General features: G+C 38.9%; 1 protein-coding gene across 7 annotated transcripts in view; it reads right to left on the reverse strand.

Annotated features, from left to right (window-relative positions):
- NCOA1 (nuclear receptor coactivator 1) overlaps nt 1–21,042 on the reverse strand; it is a 211,398-nt gene that overhangs the window by 34,796 nt on the left and 155,560 nt on the right. For all 7 annotated transcript variants that reach the window (XM_045844373.1, XM_045844372.1, XM_045844374.1 and 4 more), the window contains exons 11-14: nt 15,525–15,672; nt 12,904–14,224; nt 9,989–10,169; nt 426–543 (exon numbers count right to left, since the gene is read on the reverse strand). In XM_045844373.1, the coding sequence (XP_045700329.1) occupies nt 426–543; nt 9,989–10,169; nt 12,904–14,224; nt 15,525–15,672 (1,768 nt within the window). The remainder of the gene's footprint in view (nt 1–425; nt 544–9,988; nt 10,170–12,903; nt 14,225–15,524; nt 15,673–21,042) is intronic.

The raw sequence follows: 21,042 nt of genomic DNA on the forward strand, positions 1-21,042 counted from the left end.
TCAGTCTCTTGGTAATTACAAATGCACACTAGTCTTACAGTCATGCAGTAAATAATTCTAACTGTATCCTTCCCCATCCCTTTTTTTCATTATCATTCACTTCTTTTTTTAAAAGATTTATTTATTTATTTATTTTTTTAGAGATGGCAAGGGAGAGAAACATCAATGTGTGGTTACCTCTCACATGCCCCGCACCGGGGACCTGGGCCACAACCCAGGTGTGTGCCCTGACTGGGAATCGAACCTGCGCCCCTTGGATTTGCAGGCCAGCACTCAGCCACTGTGGCACACCAGCCAGGGCTCATTTACTTCTGTTAACATCTTACAAAATTCCACTGTGGACTGGAATACAGTTTGGGAAAAACAGCTCTTTGTTGTAGAGTGTGGTATCTGATACTTTGTAAAATACAAAATGTATTACTCACTCTTCGGGTTTATTCTGATTCACAGCTGTCACTGTGTTATTCACCCACGGAATCTGATCACCTGTTCCTGGTTGTCCAAACTGGTTATCGATTGCTTCCAATTCCAGCTCAGGTAATCCTGATTAGAGAAGCAAAGGTGAGAAGTCAGTGTCACAAAGGAAGATAAAATGGCAATATATAGTAGAGTGAGATTTCAATTATAAAATATTAACTTAATGATACAAAGGTCATTTATTCAGGAACTTAAACTATCTAGAATGTGGCCACATAGTAACAGATAAATGACAAAGTGAAAAAGGTCTGTGAATCAAAGAAAATCTGATGTTAAAAATTTGCACATATGTGCCCTGGCTGGCATAGCTCAGTGGATTGAGTGCGGGCTGTGAACCAAAGCATTGCAGGTGCGATTACCAGTCAGGGCACATTCCCGGGTTGCAGGCTACGGCCACCAGCAACTGTACATTGATGTTTCTCTCTTTCTTTCTCCCTCCCTTCCCTCTCTAAAAATAAATAAATAAAATCTTAAAAAAAAGAAAAAAATTTGCTCATATTTGAAGATATTTGCACGTATCTGTGCACATATTTGCACATAAGTTGAAGTTACCATCGAAGAATCACTCTGGACTTCGTCTGAAAAATTTTAAAGATAATTATAACGATTTTGGGTAACCGATTTTTCAGTCTACAGCACATCAGAATATGCTGTAAGTAGGGGCAGTGTTACCATCATGGTACGAGAGCTGTAAGCAAAAGACAAAATATAATGTATAAAAGGCAGGAACAAACACTAAAGGGCAAAACAGTCTAGGGCCATTTAGTACACGGACAAAACTCTATGGTTGTCAATCTGAAAATATAACAGAATTGTAACAGTATAACACTTGATGCTTATAATGACAAGTAAAAAAAGTTGAATTATGTTTTGTAATGGAAGAAAACAGCATATGTATTTTAGAAAGATTTGTGTGGGAAATTTTTTTAAAACTTTGATTATTTCTGTACCATTTATACTAGGAAAAAAACTGTAAATAACTCAAATTCTAAAAATTTAGGAACTGATAATAAATTATGGTATATATATTTACAATGTGCTGTTAAATGAAAAAGAAAAAAGCATAATCCAAGACATTATGTTCAGAATAAATCTATTTTTATAAATGATTTTATATATTAACAGACAAAAATTCTGGTAAATGATCTATCTTGATAGATTTTTTTAAAAAGTCAATTAAGGCATGCTTGACATTTTTTTCAAAAGATTTAATTTAGCCCTGGCTGGTGTGGCTCAGCAGATTGAGTGCCGGCCTTCGGACCAAAGGGTTGCTGGTTCGATTCCCAGTTGGGGCACATGCCCGGGTCCCTGGCAGGTGCAGCACACAACAGGCAACCCTCCCTTCCCCACTCTCTGAAAATAAATAAATAAGGGAAGGAGGGAGAAAGTGAGGGAGAGAAACCTCGATGGGTTGCTTCTCATACCCGCAACCCAGGCACAAGCCCTGACCAGGAACTGAACCCATGACCTTTCAGTTTGCAAGTCAGTGCTCAATCCAGTGAGCCACTCTGGCCAGGGGTCTGTCCTTGGTAGGTTTTAGGCAGTGAGATTAAAGACTACTTTTATTTTCTTAAGGTTTCTAATGATTGCTTATGATTTCTAAAACAAACATATTAATTAGTCATTGTTATGGGCTGAATTGTATCCCCCTCCCAATTTGGATGCTGAAATCCTCACCCCAGTACCTGAAAGTATGACTGTATTTAGAGATGATTAACGTAAAGCAGGGTCATTAGGGTGGGCTCCATGACTGGTGTTCTTACAAGAGGAGGAGGTTAGGGCACAGACAACACAGACTGAGGGATGACCATGAGGGACCAGCAAAAAGGCAACCACCTGCAGGCCAGTGAGAGAGTCCTCAGAGAAAATGAGAGAGTCCTCAGAGAAAACCAAACCTGCCAACACTCTGACTTTGGACTTCTAGCCTCCTGTAATGTGGGGAAGTGCATTTCTGTTGTTTAAGTTACCTGGTCTGCGGTGTTTTGTTATGGCATCCTGAGAAGACTAACACAAATTTTTTAAATCAAAGTATAGTTGGCACACAATGTTATATTAGTGTCAAGTGTACAACATTAGCGATTTGACATTTGTATACCTTTCAATGTATTCACCATGATAAGTCTAGTAACCATCTATCACTATACAAAGTTGTTATAATTAAAAAACAAAACAAAACTGAAAATGGAGCCCTGGCTGCTGTGGCTCAGTGGACTGAACACTGGTCTATGAACCAAAGGGTCACTGGTTCGATTCCCAGTCGGAGCACGTGCCTGGGTTGTGGGCCAGGCCTTCAGTAGGGGGCATGCAGGTGGCAGCCACATACTGATGTTTCCCTCCCTCTCTTTCTCCTTCCCTTCCCCTCTCTCTAAAAATGGATAAATCTTTAAAAAAATAAATAAATAAAAATAAAAAACTGAAAATGGAATCTTAAGAGATAACATAATAGGAAGAATTCCTCATTCTAATGAACGGAGGATAAGTAGATATTAGCATGCCTGAAAAAATGTACTTAATGCTGGATATTGATAATTTATAATTACACAAAACATATTAGATTCACTTTTATGTAAAACATACTCCATATTTAGTATGAATGAAATGTAGGAGTTCATGTAAGCACATGCGCTTTTTTGTTTTAATTGTTGTTCAGGTACAGTTTTCTGTCTTTTACTCCCATGCCTGCCCACCCCCCTACACATGCACTTCTAAATGCAAATAATTATAGCTTTCAATTAAACCTGTTTTCTCTATCATAATAAATGACAGAGAACTTGATTTCTGTAGGATTCTGAAAAATGAAGCAGACGAAAACAAAGAATAATAAATGGTGATGGGAAAGTAATCACTTGACTTCTGTCATTATTTAAGTCAGGAAGTTGGCCAAGATTAACCAAGGCTGTCCTACTGCCGTGCTCCGCACACTAATTCCTCATTCCTATGCGCCCTTTAAGAAATCTGATCCAGACAAAAATTAATAATATTTAAGAGTCAAAGAGAATTTACATGGCTCTCTACCATCAATGCTGAGTATTACAAGATAATTTATTTGGCTCAATAACAGTACAAAATATCTCACTTTACCAGTCTTGATGGGGAAAATGTTAAAACTATAAGTTGGGTTAAAAATTTTCAAAAGAAAGTAAGATTCATGTGCTAAGTTTGGTGAGTAGGGGGGAAAATTCAAACAAATTAAACTTTGATTCAATTAAAAGTTTTATTTGCACAGGCTGTATGCTAAAAAGAAGTTGGTTTCTATTCTAAAAGTCACTTCAACCTCTTAGGACTTCCTTTAGAGGTGGACTTCAATAAAAAATTCGAGGATTTGCTGGAATGTTTTAAGAAATAATGCAAGCTATTTCCCTTTGTCCAGGGAATAAACCTACTATTTTTGGTCATGTTTGTGTTCCCATCGCAAACATGAGTAAGTATGTATCCATGCAACACAAAGCAGGCATGGTAATTATTTTTTTTATGACCCAGGATGAACATTCATAGAGAGGGGAGTCGAGAGCAAAGGCTGGGCTTCTCTGCTGCTGAGGGCTGGGAAGAGGACTGAGGTTCTCGTCAAACTTCCAACTCTTCCCTGAAAAAATACAGCTGCCTTAAGCAGAGATGGAATGAGACCTTTTGACTTTTTGAATTTAAGAATGTTCATCTTAAACCAAGATAAGGTAATTCAGGTGAAAACTAGAGCTGCAGCAGGAAAGGATTTTCCAACACACTGCTTACTCCTTTCCTTCCCTTCTCTTTCTCCACTAAACTACTTCCTTGACCTCACTTTTTTTTTGTTTATATTGTATTTTTTTCCATTACCATTTATCCCCCTTACACCTTCTTCCACCTCTACCCACCCCCCTCACCCGGCAACAATCACCCTTCTTTTTTAAAAGCAGCACTTGAAATCCGTGCATCTACCAGTCCTTTTCTTGAAGGGAGGCGGCTGAAGTGGGGGTAGAAAACAAACCCTTAGGTTGTCCTGATAAAGCTATTAATGTGTTATTATCACCTTTGTAAAAGGATCAGCATATTTTCTCCACTTAGAATCTGGTGAAAAGGAAACCTTTGTGTCTCCATTAGCTGCACTAAACCGAGCAAAAAAGAAACAACTTACATTATTAAACAAATTTCTGCATATAAAGAAAGTATAGGCTAACCATGGGAGTGGCTTATGCACAGTTTACCTCTCCAACAGTTAACTCAGTATCTAGTGATTCTGATGCTCAGTTACTTTTCTTCGGCTGTTGGTAAGGAGGTTAATGGTTCAGTTCTGTTACATCTGGCAGGAACTATGCACAGCAGTTGGGTGTTTTATTTATTTTTTTTTAATACGAAGAACTAATTGCATTAAGGTATAAAAAACTCCTATAAATCAATGAGATAAAAACCAAATAAACCAATAGATAAATCGTCAAAGAATATGAACAGACTGCATAAAATCACTCACAAGAGATAAACTTAATTCACATGAAAAGAAATATGGATTAAAACTCATTGAAATATTAAAAAAATAAAACCATCAGATTGGCAAAGACGAGAAAGTACATAATTCAACATATTGGCAAAGACTTATGGAGAGAGGAACGTTATCAGTTAGAGGGCAAGCTGGTTCAATATCTAGGAAGGGCCATTTGGCAAAATCTGTCCACCCTTTAACCTAGCAATTCTGTTCAGAACTTATATTTCAGATGTGTGTGGTAAATTATCTCTACATAAGATTATTCATTACAGCTTTGTAATAGCAAGAGATGCCTACCAATAGGCACAACATACTAAATACAACCTCAAAAGCAGGGACATTAAAATGGATTTCTTAATTACTGAAAACATTTTATGTAAAACATTATTTTTGGAGTTATGCAATATTTTTAATGTATGTATTACAAATTAACAATATTTTAAAAATAACCACTTGAGAATGTGTATGTTCACAGAACATAAAAACAACCACTTCAGGGGAGTCATTCACCTGCTCCAGGTACCTTGTCAATGTTCGAATATTTTTGGAATCCTTCCAGAACTGTCTTAAACAGATTATGAGTTCTTCAAAAAAATACACCTCCTTGTAGTTACATCTAATCTTGTATCTGATTTTTTTTTAAGTATTACTCTTTTTGGATGAACAAAATTGGCTGCAAATAACTTCAGACAGTACCAAGTCAACTCCACCCTTAAAGGACAGGGATTTAAAGAGAGTCAAATGGACATAGCAGAGACTGACCAAAAAGGCACGTTGTGCATATTTTGATCAACAATACCTTCCTAAGTGGCCTACAATGAAAAAGCAATAGGCATCTGGATGTACTCTTGTAGTAAATTTCTAACAAGTATTTTAAACCACTTGGTCTCTCTACATCAGTGTGTGTGTGCATATAAACAGCATGTTTGGAAACCAGGCGGATTAAGATTTAAATCCTGATTCTGCATACAGTAAATGGGTAACTTGGGGCATATTTTTGTCTCGTGTATGTGTGTACATGTGTGTGTTTCCTTTTCATTTTATGGACCTTAGTTTTCTCATGTGCAAATGGACCTAGGAAAACTTTATGGTTCGATGTGGCAGATTTATCACCTATATTTTATTCTCCTTCCAGAAATATCATTGAAATAACAAAAGAAGCAAAACTGGAGAAATAAATCTACAGCTGAAAGAAAGGCAAAAGGAGTACCATGGCAGCCAGCTAGAGCCAGGAAGAACTGCTAAAGGATAAAACAGATGGAAACAAACTGATGGTGAAACTTCAACTAACCAAGTAAACGTGCAACAGGACGAAAAGATTTTCCAAAAAGGCTAGCTTCCCAGAAGAACACCAGCACAACTGCAAGCTCAGTGGTCACTGGAGGGGGTCAAGAGCCAGGCCACAGGCGACTGCTGGCAGAATTAAAGGATGACCGAGCAGCTGCCACCAGGGCCCTGCTCTGAGTGCAGCTGACGCTGGCATCCGCCCACAGGATTAAAGCAGTGAGGACAGGACTCAGAGGAATCTCCCAAAGTGGGTGCCCGGGCTACCACGGGGGATTTCCCCGTCACCAACTCCCACTCCCTCACAACGTTTTTGAAGCACGGCTCCTCTAGATAAAATCAGGACCTTCAGTCACCACCAGGACAAAAGGGCTTCCCACTTCAGCTACAGAAACACTTAGTCACCTATGTTTTTCATTCTGGGGCTTCTTCAGTATACAGCTGACTCTTGGATGACACAAGGATTAGGGCACCAACCCTCCCCTCTGCATCTCTCATCCTCTCCCTCGGACACCTCAGTGTCCTCCCCTCTAGGCTCCTGGCCTTCAAGGGAAGGGCCCTTGGTTTAACACTTCAGCCCAAGGTTGAGCAGATTCTGGCCTAGTTACAGACTTCATAAGTGGCGCTGCATTTAGGGTTGGAAATCTCAAGAAAGAAAGAAGAGCTATCTGCCTCAAGACAGACCATGAAGGAAAAACATTCCACTTTCACACACCCGTAGAGCTAGAAGATGCTTTCTATTTTAATTTAATTTGTATTAAATTAACACAAATGTAATTTTAAAAGTCAAAACCAAAAGGTTCACTATGAATAAGAGCAGTTTCCTCTCTCACCCCTTCTGATCCTTAGCTTACTTTCAACAGAGGCAATCATTCCCAATTTGTGCAGCTTTTTTTTTCTTTTTGGCATTTGCCTATTTACTTCTAAATATGCATATGCTACTTCTTCCTATGCTATCCTGATTTTAGATTACTGACTTTCCATTGTGATAGACGAGGTTTTAGATCTCCCACACCTACTTCTCACTACCTCCTGTGTCCCCAATTCCCTAACAGAGATCACAGCATTTTATAAAATTAAAAGTTAATATTTAGATTGTTATGACTATGCAAATATTACTGCTAAGTCACATGTGCACTACACTCAGACGAGATCGAGTGCTTTCAGGGTGGTATGGCCGTGGACAGATGTGCCCTATATTCAAAACTCCTTATTTTTACTGTGCTTCCTTTTTTCTGGAGTTAGCAATTGTCTTATTTTTTTCACCTGGTGCTTTTCTACAGGAATTTTTCAGATGCTTCAGCATTTTTGACATAAACCTATCAATCAGTAATATTTTCCATAAACTCAAAGTGAGCAATTCCATTTCTTCCCTGGAGGCCCCCTTTCCAAAGGATGCAGGTGCCTGTTCCCGTTTGCACCGGTTGCTCCCCAGTCCTGCTGCTCAGCTCCCCATTCCTGGACTTCCTTGCAGGCTCTGTTACCCCTGGACCTTGTACCTTTCTGTTTCTTGGTTTTTTTTCCTGTTTGCTGAGGTATATCCTCTAGGACCTTCACCAGAAAAGGTGAATATACTGTGCCAATATTTGACCTCTTTTATATCTGAAAATGTCTTTATTTTACTTTTACAACTGGAAATTTGAATGCCTAGTTATAGGTTAGAAATCATTCTAATATCAGATTTATATCTAAAGTAAATTTTATTCATGTATTATTTACATACAATAATATACACCCATGTAAATTGTACAGTTCAGTAAATTCTGACAAAGGTTTAAACCCATAACTTTCTACCTCAATCAAGAAAAGAGTATTTCTTCCCTGGCAGGTGTGATCACTTGGTTGGAGCATTGCTCTGCACACCAAAAGGTTACAGGTTTGTTTCCTGGTCAGGGCATGTCTAGGTTTCAGGTTCAATCCCTGATCAGGGGATTGGCAACTGGTTGATGTCTCTCTCTCTATCTCTATCTCTCTTTCTCCCTCCACCCCCCCACCCTTCCTCTCTTTTTAAAATTAAACATATTGTTGGGTGAAAATGTTTAAAAAATCAATAATAATAAAAAAAGAAAAAAAAACAATATTTCTATCACCTCTAAAGGTTCCCTGAAGCTCCTTGGTTGTTAATCTTCCCTGCCTTGCCTTACCACTGGCAAACAATGATCTTGTTCAGGTACTTTTTTTTCCATTCAGCATGTTTTTGAGAATTCAAGCCATGTATCTATAGTTCCTTTCTTTTCATTGCTGAGCAGTATTTCCTTTCATGAATATACCACTCCCTTGTTGATGGACATTTAGATTGTCTCCAGTTTGAGGCTATCATGAACGAAGCTGATATAAACATTTGTGGCCAAGTCTTTTGACAGGCAGAGGCTCTCAAATACATGGTGACAGAAGACATGACTTGGGGTGCTGAGCGCGCAATGCAGTCTACAGATGGTGCATCACACAGTTACACACTTGAAACATATAATCTTATTAACCACTGTCACCCCAATAAATTTAATTAAAAAAGAAAATAAATGAAAAAAAAAGTTGGATTGTTAGATCACACAGTAAAGTACGTTCAACTTCACAAGAGAACCTGGAGACTCAGTTTCAACTAGAAGTCGCTTTCAGAGTCATCTCATCTAATACCACGTTGCAGATGAAGAGAAGAAAACTTCACCTGCTAACAGAGAGATGACCAGGGACAGCACTATTAACAAAGTGGAGAATGTGAGACTCGAACCTCAGCTCCTGCTCTCACCCACTGTTCTGGTCAGTTAAAAACTGCTTCCAGAAATGTCAGAGGCCACTCAAGATTCAGCTTTCCAGCTGCCTGGAAACCTTGGTAAACTCTCAAACATTGTGTTATGACAGCTAAGAGCTGTAGTAAGACAGAAATAAACGAGTCCCACATCTGAGCCCATGAGAAGAGGGACGACACTTAGGTAGGAACTCCGACAAATTTTGAAAATGAGCTGGTTAGTTTCTATTAGTTTCAAGGTCACAGAATGGAATTATCACCACTGTTTTTTTTTTAAACTTCAAAGTGATGGGTGAAAAAAATCTGACAGTCCTATATAAGCTTCATGAATGTTAGGTATTATACCATCCAAGTGTCTGTTAGTTAGGAGAAGTCGCATGGCCAGAGCAGGGGCAAAGGGCTTCGACATGGCTGTCTCCTAAATGGTGCTTCATGGAAAACTCATTCTGTGGGGTACCATGTATTACGTGGAAAACGGAATTCCGTAATCAAGAAAGTCTGGTAGCTGCTGAGTGAAAGTAATTAAGCTGGTTTCTTTGATACAGTACTTCTTAAACCCTTTAACGTGCACGGTGGAACTGCACTGTGGAACTTTAAAGAATACTGTCTGAGCCATGCAGCAATACACTTTGTCCAGTGTATTTTAGCACAGCCCCCTTTTTGGTGCAACTCTTAGGATTAATGTTCAAGACGCTTTGGGGAACATAATCTGACGTAATTATTGCAATTCTGAAAGTCATGCTATGGAACGTTTTGGTTAAGAACATAAAGGTGCTCTCCTGAATATCAACTGCTCACTTTTAACATTAATTACAAAAAGGTAGAGGTTGTAGTATAACTTAAAATGCACAAGTTGAGTGAAGTTCCTACGTCTAAATGTAAATGCACATTACTTACAGTGGCATTAACGAACAGATATTCACTCTCAACAAACAACACAGGTCTGCGCAATAATGGTGAGAGACAAAGCACTAATTATCATTATCATTAAACACTGCAAACGAGATCCTGTCCCCGACACGTACTGTTCAGCCTGGAGGTGGGTCTGGCAGTGGCGGGCTGCAGTGAAGCTGGCAGGACCTCTGATTTGATGGTCGCGCTGGCGACCGCGCCATCCATCCTCTCTGTCTCACATAAGCCCGGCAACTGGGCTGCCTTCTCCAGCGTGGGCAGTAACTGATCAAACTGGTCAAGGTCAGCTGTAAACTAAGAGTGGAAACCAAAGTTAGAGGACGCATACTCTACACTTTCGCTAGAAACAATGTAGAAAATAGCTGCTCCTTTAAACTCTATGAATTAAACGTGACTATGAAAGAATGAAGAAAAATTAATTAGGAAGATTAAGGCCTCATTGAAATTACATGACCTAACTATTCCACTGGGAAAAATTTGGATGCTTGGGATATTAATGTACCGCAGGGTATGAGACGATGTGCACATGGCATTGACTTAGTTTGTCTCAGTACAGAACTCAGGCCCCGAACAGGCCTGGACCGGAGGGAAGTGTCATGGGTACTGTGTTACCACGATAGTATCCAAGGCCACTTTTTTTCTGTCACGTTTTTTCACAATTTTGTGCAATGACTTACTTTATGATAGAATAAAAAATAAATTTACATTAATATAACTTCTTTATCATTTAAAAGTTTGGGGAATGACAGATAGGGATCCCTACATCTCTCTGGGGTTATGCATAGAAGAAAACTGGCCTTTATTTCACTGTATTATTCTCCTGTGATTATTTTGAGATAATGCATCAACATAAAATGACTACCTGTTTGTATTTTGTTATTTAATTAAACTAAAATTTATAGTTATATATTGTATAAATAGGGCTCTATGTGTGTGTTTTAGAAATGTCTGGCTTCTTTGACTTAAAACTACGTTTCTGACATCTTGTTGCGTGTGGCAGCGGCTCACTTGTTTTCATTCTGAATCAAACCCCCTGTACGAACACGTCACAGCACGTTTATCCACCTGCTGCGATGGATCTGGGGGTGTTTCCAGTTTGGAGCTAAGACAAATAAAGCTACTGTGAACATTTTCGAACGTGTCTTTTGTTACACATGTACAAAAATACTAACCATAAAGTAAAAAATGACAAATGGGACTACATTAAAATGAAGCACTTCACTTCATCAGGAAGCACCAATAAGGGGAAGAAAAAGCGTGCCATGGCACAGAGATCATGTCTGAAAACATAAAGCCAATAAAGTACTCATCTATAGTACACAAAGAACTCTTAAAAGTCACATATTGGGAAAATGAGCAAGACATTTGAATAGGCAATTCACAAAAAAAAAAAAAGAAATCCAAATGACTTATAAACATTTATGAGGGAAATGCAAATTAAAACGATGAGATACCACTACACAGACCCAGAATGGCTCAAATTTAAAAGACTGACAAGACCAAATATTAGTTAAAACATGGGCCAACTACAGGGAGTTCTCACGCACTAGGAAAACTGGCATTATCTACTAATGAGGAACATACATATATCTGAAGATCCCGCAAGTCTGCTCCCAGGTGTAAACTCTGCAAAAATGCATGAGCATGTACACCAAAACAGATGTACCGGGACTGTACACAATGGCATTATTGCACAAAGCTGTTAACTCTTCAGGTTAATTTTATAGAGTGAGAGTTTTAATACAGTCATTATCAAAAGCTGTTTTTTCAGCTTAAAAACATGATATTAGCTTAGCTGTACTAAGAAAAATGAGAGACAGCCTCATCCTCAAAGAGCACACGATACACAACCAAAATAGTGTTATTCCAAGTAGTACACAGACAATCCGGAGCACTCGGCAGCACGGAGGAAGGAACCGTCTAACTAGGCTACTGGGGAAGGTTTTACACAGGTGATGCCTGGGATGGGCTGTGAAGATGAGTTCAGCAGACATAGAAAGGAGAGCAAGGCAGAAGATGTTTAGAAGAGACATGGCTTATCCCAGGAATGGCAGGGACCTCCATGGGCCTAGAGTACAGTACGCCTGAGGGAAGAGAGAGATTCTTGTAAGATGAGGGCAGAAAATAAAGCTGGTTCAAGAAAAGGACCTAAGCATACTACTTTTGCACTGGGTTTCACAATGGAGAGTCCTATTGATAAACTGCTTTGTCAACATACTTTTAGCTATTTTATGGATGTCTATATTCTGTCTAAATAATCTGTAAGCTCCTAAAGAAAAGAAACTGTATTTTCTGTTTTTCTTAAATTCCTTCAGAGTCCATAGCAATTGTTCAATAGACAAAGCTGCCTGTCAATTTTTATGCCACCCCAGCCTAAGCATAGAGGTTGTTAATCCATAACAATTTATGCAAAGATTTATTTACATTTACTTCTGTTTCAGGGCATGTTACATGCCCTACTACCCAGAATTCTTGAGTATTATTCTGACGGGGGTTGAGTATGATTAGAATCAATGAAAAGAAAACCAGCCTTAGAAAACGTTTCAAAAGAAATGAAACAGCAAAGCAAGACAGTCTAGGCAGCCTCGTCCGCCTTCTCACACTTCTCTCCCAAGTCATTTACATCACAGATTCTCAGACTTAGCCGCACATCACAGTTCTCTGGGGAACTCCTCTAAAATGTAGATTTCTGGGTTCTATTCTCAGACAATTGGATTCAACAGATAGGACTGGGAGGAGGGAGCAGGAAAGGTGTTTTTTAAAGTCTCCAAAGATGTGAACTCTGATTTTAGAGAAAGAAATATCTATTTTCTTAGAAAGATGTATTAATATTGTGGTCCTCCAAAGTTCCAGAGAGAATGTTTGAGGGCACCCTATGCCTTTTCAATAATCGATAGTAACTGTTTAACATATACCCAACGGGTAGGGCAAAATATAGCCTGCATCCAAACCTGGTCTACAGTTGGAGTGAAATAAATGAAAGCCAGAAATAACTGGCAATGCTAGCCCATGACGTGAGGCCGCTCACCTGGTTCTGGGACTCCAGTTTGATTTCCTCGGGGGCAGGTTTGGTCATTGGGGTCGGGTTTGTGTTACAAGGCTCCATCTGCTCTTTCTTTTCCACTTTGACCTTTACATCATCCAGGCTCAGGTTTGGAGTTGATCTTAAATCTTTCTCATCTTTATCTAAAAGGTAGCGTAGGAGCTGATGGTCTTTTGATTCTTTTTTCTTTGAAGCCTCCATTTCTAGTTTTATGCTGGAGTTCCCTTGCACCTGTCCAGTCACTGACACAGGAGCAGATGTATTGTCCTTTTTATCGGGCTCCACAGACAAGGTGGTGAGATCCGAGGGGCTGCCCTCCTGCAGGAGCCGGTGCAGAATTTTGTGCCGTTCTGTCAGGGAGCTATGGGAGGAAGGGCAAGAGCCGCCCGAAGAGTTCGCAGAGGCAGAGCTGGAAGTGCCACTGCAAGACAGTACCTCTTTGCAACTTGTGTCTATGTCAGCATGCCGCAACTGCTGCTCCGCCGTTGTCGTCAAAAGCTGCACTAGTTTGTGACTCGTTTGAGAGTATTTGTTTTCTCCGTCCGACAGTCTGTCATTGCTGTGCAGAAGCCCAGAATCCAGAGGTTTGCCATCATTAGAGCTGTTGTCAGGCTGGATCATTTCATTCAAAATGGATGCAATCTCTTTGTTATCTTTGGACTCGGCTTTTGCTGGCTGTATATTTAATCTGCTAGGTGAATTCTGTGAGCTTATCTGTCTGAGGACTGGAGAATTGGCAGAGAAGCCAACGGAGTTATTGGGTCCTTCATTCATACTCGGTAAGGGTGTTACTGGGATGTTTGAGTAAGATCGGTTACTATTATTACAGGCGGTACTTGTCATGCCGACAGGGGAACTTAATGTTGGAATATTAGGAGGAAATGAATTGCTTGGCATCCTGGGCCTTGTTGCCAATCCAGAACTGACTTGTCTCCTTGGAGACATGAACTGCGCCAGGGACACCCCTGTACCTTCCATAGGAGAATTATTGAGGTTTAAGGAGGGATTAGTGCTCTGGGAACTGGCCTGTCCCTGGTTTAAGGCAACACTGGCTACAATCTGATTTCCAGGGGAGCACCCAAAACTCCCCTGGCTGTTGCTAGAATTACTATGACTGCTGCCGTGAAGGTCTGAGCTCTGCTGGCGGTTTACTCTGGTGGGTACCATGTTGCTATTGGACGGCGGCAACGTGGATGCACGGGCCACGCCATGAGCTGGAGAGATACTAGGATTGACGGAGGGGTTTACTCGGGGAATTGACATTCCAGAATTAGTGTCATCTTGAGGAGAAAGACCACTGTGTTCCCTAGGGGAGAAAAGACATTATTATTCAAATATCTTCAGTAGTTTCCATTACAATATTTTTATGATGCATATTATAAAACAAGCCCATTCCCTTCATTAGTATTTCAAGCTATCAAGGGCTTTTGTATTACTTTAAGAAAAAACAGTGCGCTGTTGCTGTTACTGTGAAATATCAGCACCACTTAATAGGAAGCAGTGCTCTGGTCCTGTACATTTGATGACGGTTTCTGTTATAGGGGAAAGAAATCTTTCTTGGCCTTAGAAAAAAATCTAACACATGTACTTTTAAACTTTCCAAAATTTAATACAAATAATTCACATTATGATAGTACTTTTGATTTGAAAGAGGAACTTCCCACATCTCTGTTTACAAAGCATTTATTCGAGACTCCCTTATTACTGCTTTTAAGCACTTCAACTCGAGAGGAAGACTGGGTAAGAAAAACACCGTGTCACTGATGGAGAAATTAAAAAGGGTGGCACGCAGACACAGCAGATGTTTTGAAAGAGAAATCACAATGTGAAAAAAAGAACTGTGCTAATTCCATTCACAAGCATAAATTAAACTAAAATTAGAAAAAGGCAGAATGCTGAATTCAGATTTTCATCAAGTTCTTTACTCGAATCTGTAATTATGACAGCAGATCTGTGACTGGTGTTACCATGTCCCAATAAGCAAATGTATCAGGTGAGGAAAAGATGAAGTGAGGGGAAATGCCTTTGTTTTTGTTTAGTGCTAAATCTTAAAGAGTTGTAAATGTAGGGCTTTGAATAATTCATAGGATAAAAGAATGGTTCCGTGAATTTACCATATATGCCAGTGTGAAACATATTTAGAGAGAAGAACAAATTAGGGGCAATGACATTCAAAAATCTCAAGTTGACAGTTTAATGACTTGTAGTTTGAGAGAATGTCAACCTGCACTCAGGAGCCACAGAAGCTTGCCCTAATGAAAAGAAAACATTTAAAAATAACAATACTAACAAACTCTCTAATCTTATATAAGACCATAGGTTCACACATGGAAAGCTGGAAGTTTTTACCCACTTTTTTGATTTCACCCCTAAAACACACAGTTTTAGCCATGCCTTCCCTGTCTCCCTTTTTGAACATCAAAGCTTTTGTTCGGTGACAAAACTAAAAAACCCAACATGGATATATGGAGTATATATACTCATTACACTAGCTTAGTGTCTAACTTAGAATTTCTTTTTTCTAGCAGTCAAGAGTATAGAAATGTTCTCTAACAAGAGATATGTGAACTGACTTATTGCATAGGAAGCTCTCCAAATAATAGTACCTGTCGATGATATGAATTCCCATGATGAAAGGCTGCATGTCTGGACTCTGAGGGTAGCAAAGTTTACACTTGGTGTGGGCGCTAAGCATTGTCCCATCATTCAATATGAATCTATAGGATGGGCTGGAGGCAGTGCCACGAGTCATCACTGTTTCAAACAAAAGAGAAACCTAGTTACAATTCTGACACTTGTACTTTGGGCAAAGGAGAGTTACCAGCCTCACTCCTACCTAGAACCTCATTGTAAATGTGCCCTTCCAACAGCTGCCTGCTCAAACTCAGCGAACAGTTCAGACAAAGCAGGTATCTCAGGGAAAAATGGTTCTGGTTGAAATATACCACCTGATGCCAACTTTAGATTCACTCCTACTTGAATGGGTACCTCCTCACATAAGTTATGATTATGAAGAAACCCCAAACCAGAAAAAAAATCAATCTTAATCTTCCCCTACAATGAATGGGACAGCTCTTCAAATTTATTTCGTCCAATAAAAATACGAGGAAATAACCTTCTCCCCTCACACTTTCAGTATTATGTCCAACAAGGTTTTTTTCCCTTTTGCTGGCTGAATTTGAAATAACTGCTTTACTGAGATATAATTCATATACCATCAAATTCACTAAGTTTTGATTCATTTACAGAATTCCTTAATTAAAAGTCAAATTTAATTTTTCACTCAGGAGTGTGAATCACCAAGGTCCTGTCTGACCAATTATTATACTCATATATGTATTATTTTTAATGTTTGGCTTTAGTTTAGTAATACGCAAATTGAGATAAAGCCGGTGATTACTAATATGAGGAACAAAAACTGGGTTACAGCAGTCGACTGACGATCGAAACAGCACATCTCACTTCTGCCTGAAAGCTTTATCGACAGCAGACGAAATTCTAACCATACTGGTACGTGTTTACTAAATATTTAAAGGCTATAGCAAACTACTAAGTAAGAAAATATTAATATTTTAGTAATATAATAGAACTCTATTTTAAGAAAGATAACAGGTAGATTCAGCTATAGCAAACCAAGCTTAAAAATCATATCCACTGAATACAAGCACTACTGCCCAAATGAATATTATAATTTAGCCTGATAAATGTTACTCCTATTTTTCAAAGACACTTCAGAAAGGGCATCAATTACATTTCAACGACACGTGAGAAAGACTTAAAATGACCAACTACTAAATAACTTTTGAAGCTACATATCACTTTAAGTAAACAGAAGACATGCTCTATTTTATCGTCTTGGGTATACCACACATATAAACTGAAGAGGGTGTAACCTGTTATAAATCTATACCATACATAAATCTGCCTAAATACTAAAACCAGGGTATAAATTTAATAAAAATGGTTATGATTTATGTCAACCAACTGAATTCCTTACCCATCTTACAATTTCAGCCAAATCACTGGCACATTTACCAAATGTAACACACAAAGAAATTTAGTTTCTAATGAAATAATAGATGGTGAAAAAGAGTCTTTAATGGAAACTAATAATTTTTGTGTAAGGGTGTAAGTAAACATTTGCAATAGCAAAACCCTAAAAAAAAATCAACAATTCCCGATTAGTATCTTTTTGGAAAATACAATTATAATAAAAAATGGCACTCTAAGATAAATTATTAACTTGGAATAAGATAAAGCTACAGATATATAAAGGGTCAGATGAGACACAATACACTTCATTTGACAGTGTTTTGCCTGTCTCCTCATCATCGCTCACTGCCCTTGAGGGTCTGCTCATTTTGCTGGAAAACCCTCCACTGGCTCTTCCCCACTGCGCTGCATGCCCAACATGGTGGCCATCAGTCACATGTGGCTATTTAAACTTAAGATTAAATAAAATTTAAAATGTAGTTCCACAGTTACACTAGTCACATTTTAAGCACTTCCGTGTCTAGTGGCCACCATATTGAACAAGCACAGCTCTTGTATCATCTGACTTCGGCTTGCATTTCCAATCTTATTTCTCACTGTTTTCTAAACATGTCTTCTATAGCTCTTTCTAGGAGGTGGATAACTTTTTACACACTTATTTTTCTTTTTCATCTAGAATAAACACAAGGGCAAGTACTGTGCCGCATTCTTGTTTTCCACCCTCCACTGACTCTTAAACAATGAAGCTTTGCATATAAAATCATACAGTAAGTACTTGTGATTGATCCCCAACTTAAATCTCCTCTAAATAGATTAATGTTGAGTTTCGATCAACTTCCATTAACTTTTCCCTAAAGGACAGATTTTAACTCTTAGCTGTGTCATTAAATGCTTATATCTCAATTTACATGTTTGCGCTTGCAGGAATCTAGACTTACTTTTGTAATAGACACTAATGGAGACAAATTTCCTAATTTATTGATAAGCCCTATAAATTGAGGAAGAACTAGAAACCCAAGCTAACATGGGAACATTAAGATACTTAATGGATTACAGAAACATCAATAATCCTTTGGCAATTATGCTGCCTTAACTTGTAGGACCATATCTAAGATAGTTCTCCAAAATTGGAGAACCCGTATTAATACAAGGAAATGATTACATTTTAAGGTTTGAAGTTAGATTATTATTTTGGATGATAATGTGTGGAAAAAGACTTAGCAAATCATAATTCACACAGCCACACTTTGACATAAAAAATGCCAATATTAAATGCATTAAAACTTTCATTAGAACCTGATTAACACGATCTAGTTAACTAAAAATTCTTCCAGGGCCCGACCATTCCAGCGGAGAGGTCAGCAGAGAGGCGGTGTGGGTGCACGGAAAGCGTGAGGGCCTGAGAATCAGATTTGGAGCTAGACTTTGTCCTTTTCAAGTTTAGGGCTTAATAATGCACATTAACCTTTGCCCATCATCACTAAAATGAAGCAAATAATGCTGTGAGATAATATCTAGCACGGAGCCTAGAATAGAACATAACAGACACTGAGGGAGTGTTTCCTGCATAAATGCTGAAGAAAACACACGACGAAGAGGCAGGCTCCACAGCATATATGCGCTGAGCCACACGCACATTCAGCTGGCCCCCAGAAACCACGTACACTGAGAGCTCCAACCTGATAAAACAATCGCTAAGTTTTTGAATTAAGCTATGAGGAAGGAAGCCACAATTCTTTACAGAGCTGGTTGGATAAACATTTGCTCTGCAAACCAAATTTTCCCCACAAGTGGTTTCGAGGTTTAGGCCTGGACAAAACTACGTGGAACCTCATTTTGATCACAGGTCCTGCCCTTGTTTTCTGATCTAGTTTTGGCAGGCAAATAGCTAGGATTTTGATCCCTGACTCCCGCGTCCATTTCTAAAAATCTTAGAACACTTAATGGGGAGGGATGTTATTAATGTAGTATTACTGACACCCTGGAAACTCTTCAAAGAACCTTTAAAATGGCAACTGTTTTTGTTGCGTCTCCTGCCTCACCTCCTCCCACCAACCCCCCAGCTAGGCCTTAACAGAGCTACGAAGCAAAGGGAACGGTTTTCTCTGGTCATAGCAGCTGGAGAACTAGAGCTACTTGGGGTTTTGACTCCACCCAATCTGGGGCTGAGTTAACCTCAACAACCATGCCAACTAAGTAAGCAGGTTAAAACTGTGTGGCAGGGTACTGCAGGTCAGTGCTGGGAGCGATCTCTTTTTCTTTTTGGTATTTTCCTAGATATATGCAGAAAGAGTGCCATTTAAAAACCTGTTATTAAGATAAAGGAAAAGAATTACTCCTGGATGGTGTAAGATTTTTAATCATCACTGAGTACACTGTATTCTGTATATCATAATTTCTAAAAAAGAGAAATAAACTTATGTTTTAAAGTATTTTAAACAAAGTTTGACACAAAAAAGATTTTAAGTTAAGACAGTTATATAGACCATGGTATTAACCACATTACACAAGTCTCAAAGAACATTCTGGTTAATCATTTATATGGGCATTTATGTTTTATAGCAATGCTCTGAACTTCTTGATACTATAAACTGCTTCCAATTGTCCTGTGATATTTTTAGTGAAACTAATTTTATTTTGTTATTATAATGTTAATGGAGAAATAAACAAGAATAAAGTCCTTTGTAATCCCATCACTCAGAGATAAGCACTGTTAACATTTTGTGAACCTTCTAGAGTAGGATAAATAGATAAACAAGAGTGAACTCGTACTATATGGATACACTATGCTTTCTTATCCTATTTTTCAATGTAACAATGGATCACAGACTCATTCAAAGACAAACGATCCATCACATCATCGATAACAGGTACACAGAACTTCCGTGGAACTTCTCCTGGCCATCTAGCCCAGCATTTTCCCATTTTCCGTGACTGCTACTCTCCGTAAGTGCTGACAGGTGTGCTACAGAGAGAAGTATTCTGAGGAAATGTAAGTCTGGGCAACAAACTCAACAAGTCCCTTTTATTGTATAAGTTCCCAGAAATTTAAATGCCTTAAGTACGTCTTATAAATCCTTAAAAGTGGGAGAATAAAACATTTCCCAAACTTGATTCAGCAGGAAATATCACTTGTAGTTTTAGCCATTAATATCTTATGGGCCCTGGTTTATATTTTCCAAACTTCCCTGCATGAAAACGTCTTAGACTATAGACTCTGATTCAGCAGTGTGGGTGGAGCCCAGAAATCCGGTTTAACAAGTACCCCAGATGAACTTTGGGACCCATTTAACCTAGACCTTTCTTTAAAGGGATGGTGCTGATCTGACCAGAACCTTGGAACCTTTCCAAATTGTATACGCTTGCATGAAACTTTTCCTAGTTTAAAAAGTTCCTCAAGTGCTCCTGTTACTCATCTCCCCCCAATCTCAGTGGAGAACCGTTGCCATAATACAGCTCAAGCTGAATGCTCCCTCATATGCTTTGGCTGAAATGCATTTTCAAATTTGTTTCTGGAAAATAAAATGTAAAAAGCAGTCCATGAGTTTTTCTGTCAAAAGCAGCAGAGAAACTAAGTAAAACCCAACTTAAATTTTTAATGCACATTAGGATTTTATACCAGCCACTGCCTTCCAAGAGCAAATTATTGGGCAGGAAAAAAGAAGACAGATGGAGATATGAATTTCTCCTGCCTAAATATTAATCACTAGAGTTCTGCAAACTTTTAAGCTTTTAAAAAGTCTGATATAAAATCAAGGATACAGTGACATAGTTTCACTCTTTTCACACTGTCCCTAAGTGAAGAGGTGGCAAAGAAGCTGCAAATGCCCATTTACTCCTCTCTCCCGTTCTTGACGGACCAGGGTTCTCAAACCTGAGGGACAGGCACATCTCATTTATTGGGCTTCACTTTACAGCGCTTCCCAGGAGCTGTGTTTTTTACAAACTGAAGGCAGGACCCTCCAACAGCAAAAATATTATGACTCGTTTTATTCTGATATCCTCTTGATAATGTGGTGGTCTGGATCGAACCTGTAGCAAATCCGAGCTGGGCCTATACTTAACCATGACCTTTGGAGCTCGTTAAGACATTTGGTCCCTCACCTGAGATTTTAATTCACCAAGTCATTC

The sequence above is a fragment of the Phyllostomus hastatus genome, unplaced genomic scaffold (assembly GCF_019186645.2).
Source record: "Phyllostomus hastatus isolate PE091 unplaced genomic scaffold, TTU_PhHast_1.1 phas_contig_402, whole genome shotgun sequence".
NCBI lineage: Eukaryota > Metazoa > Chordata > Mammalia > Chiroptera > Phyllostomidae > Phyllostomus > Phyllostomus hastatus.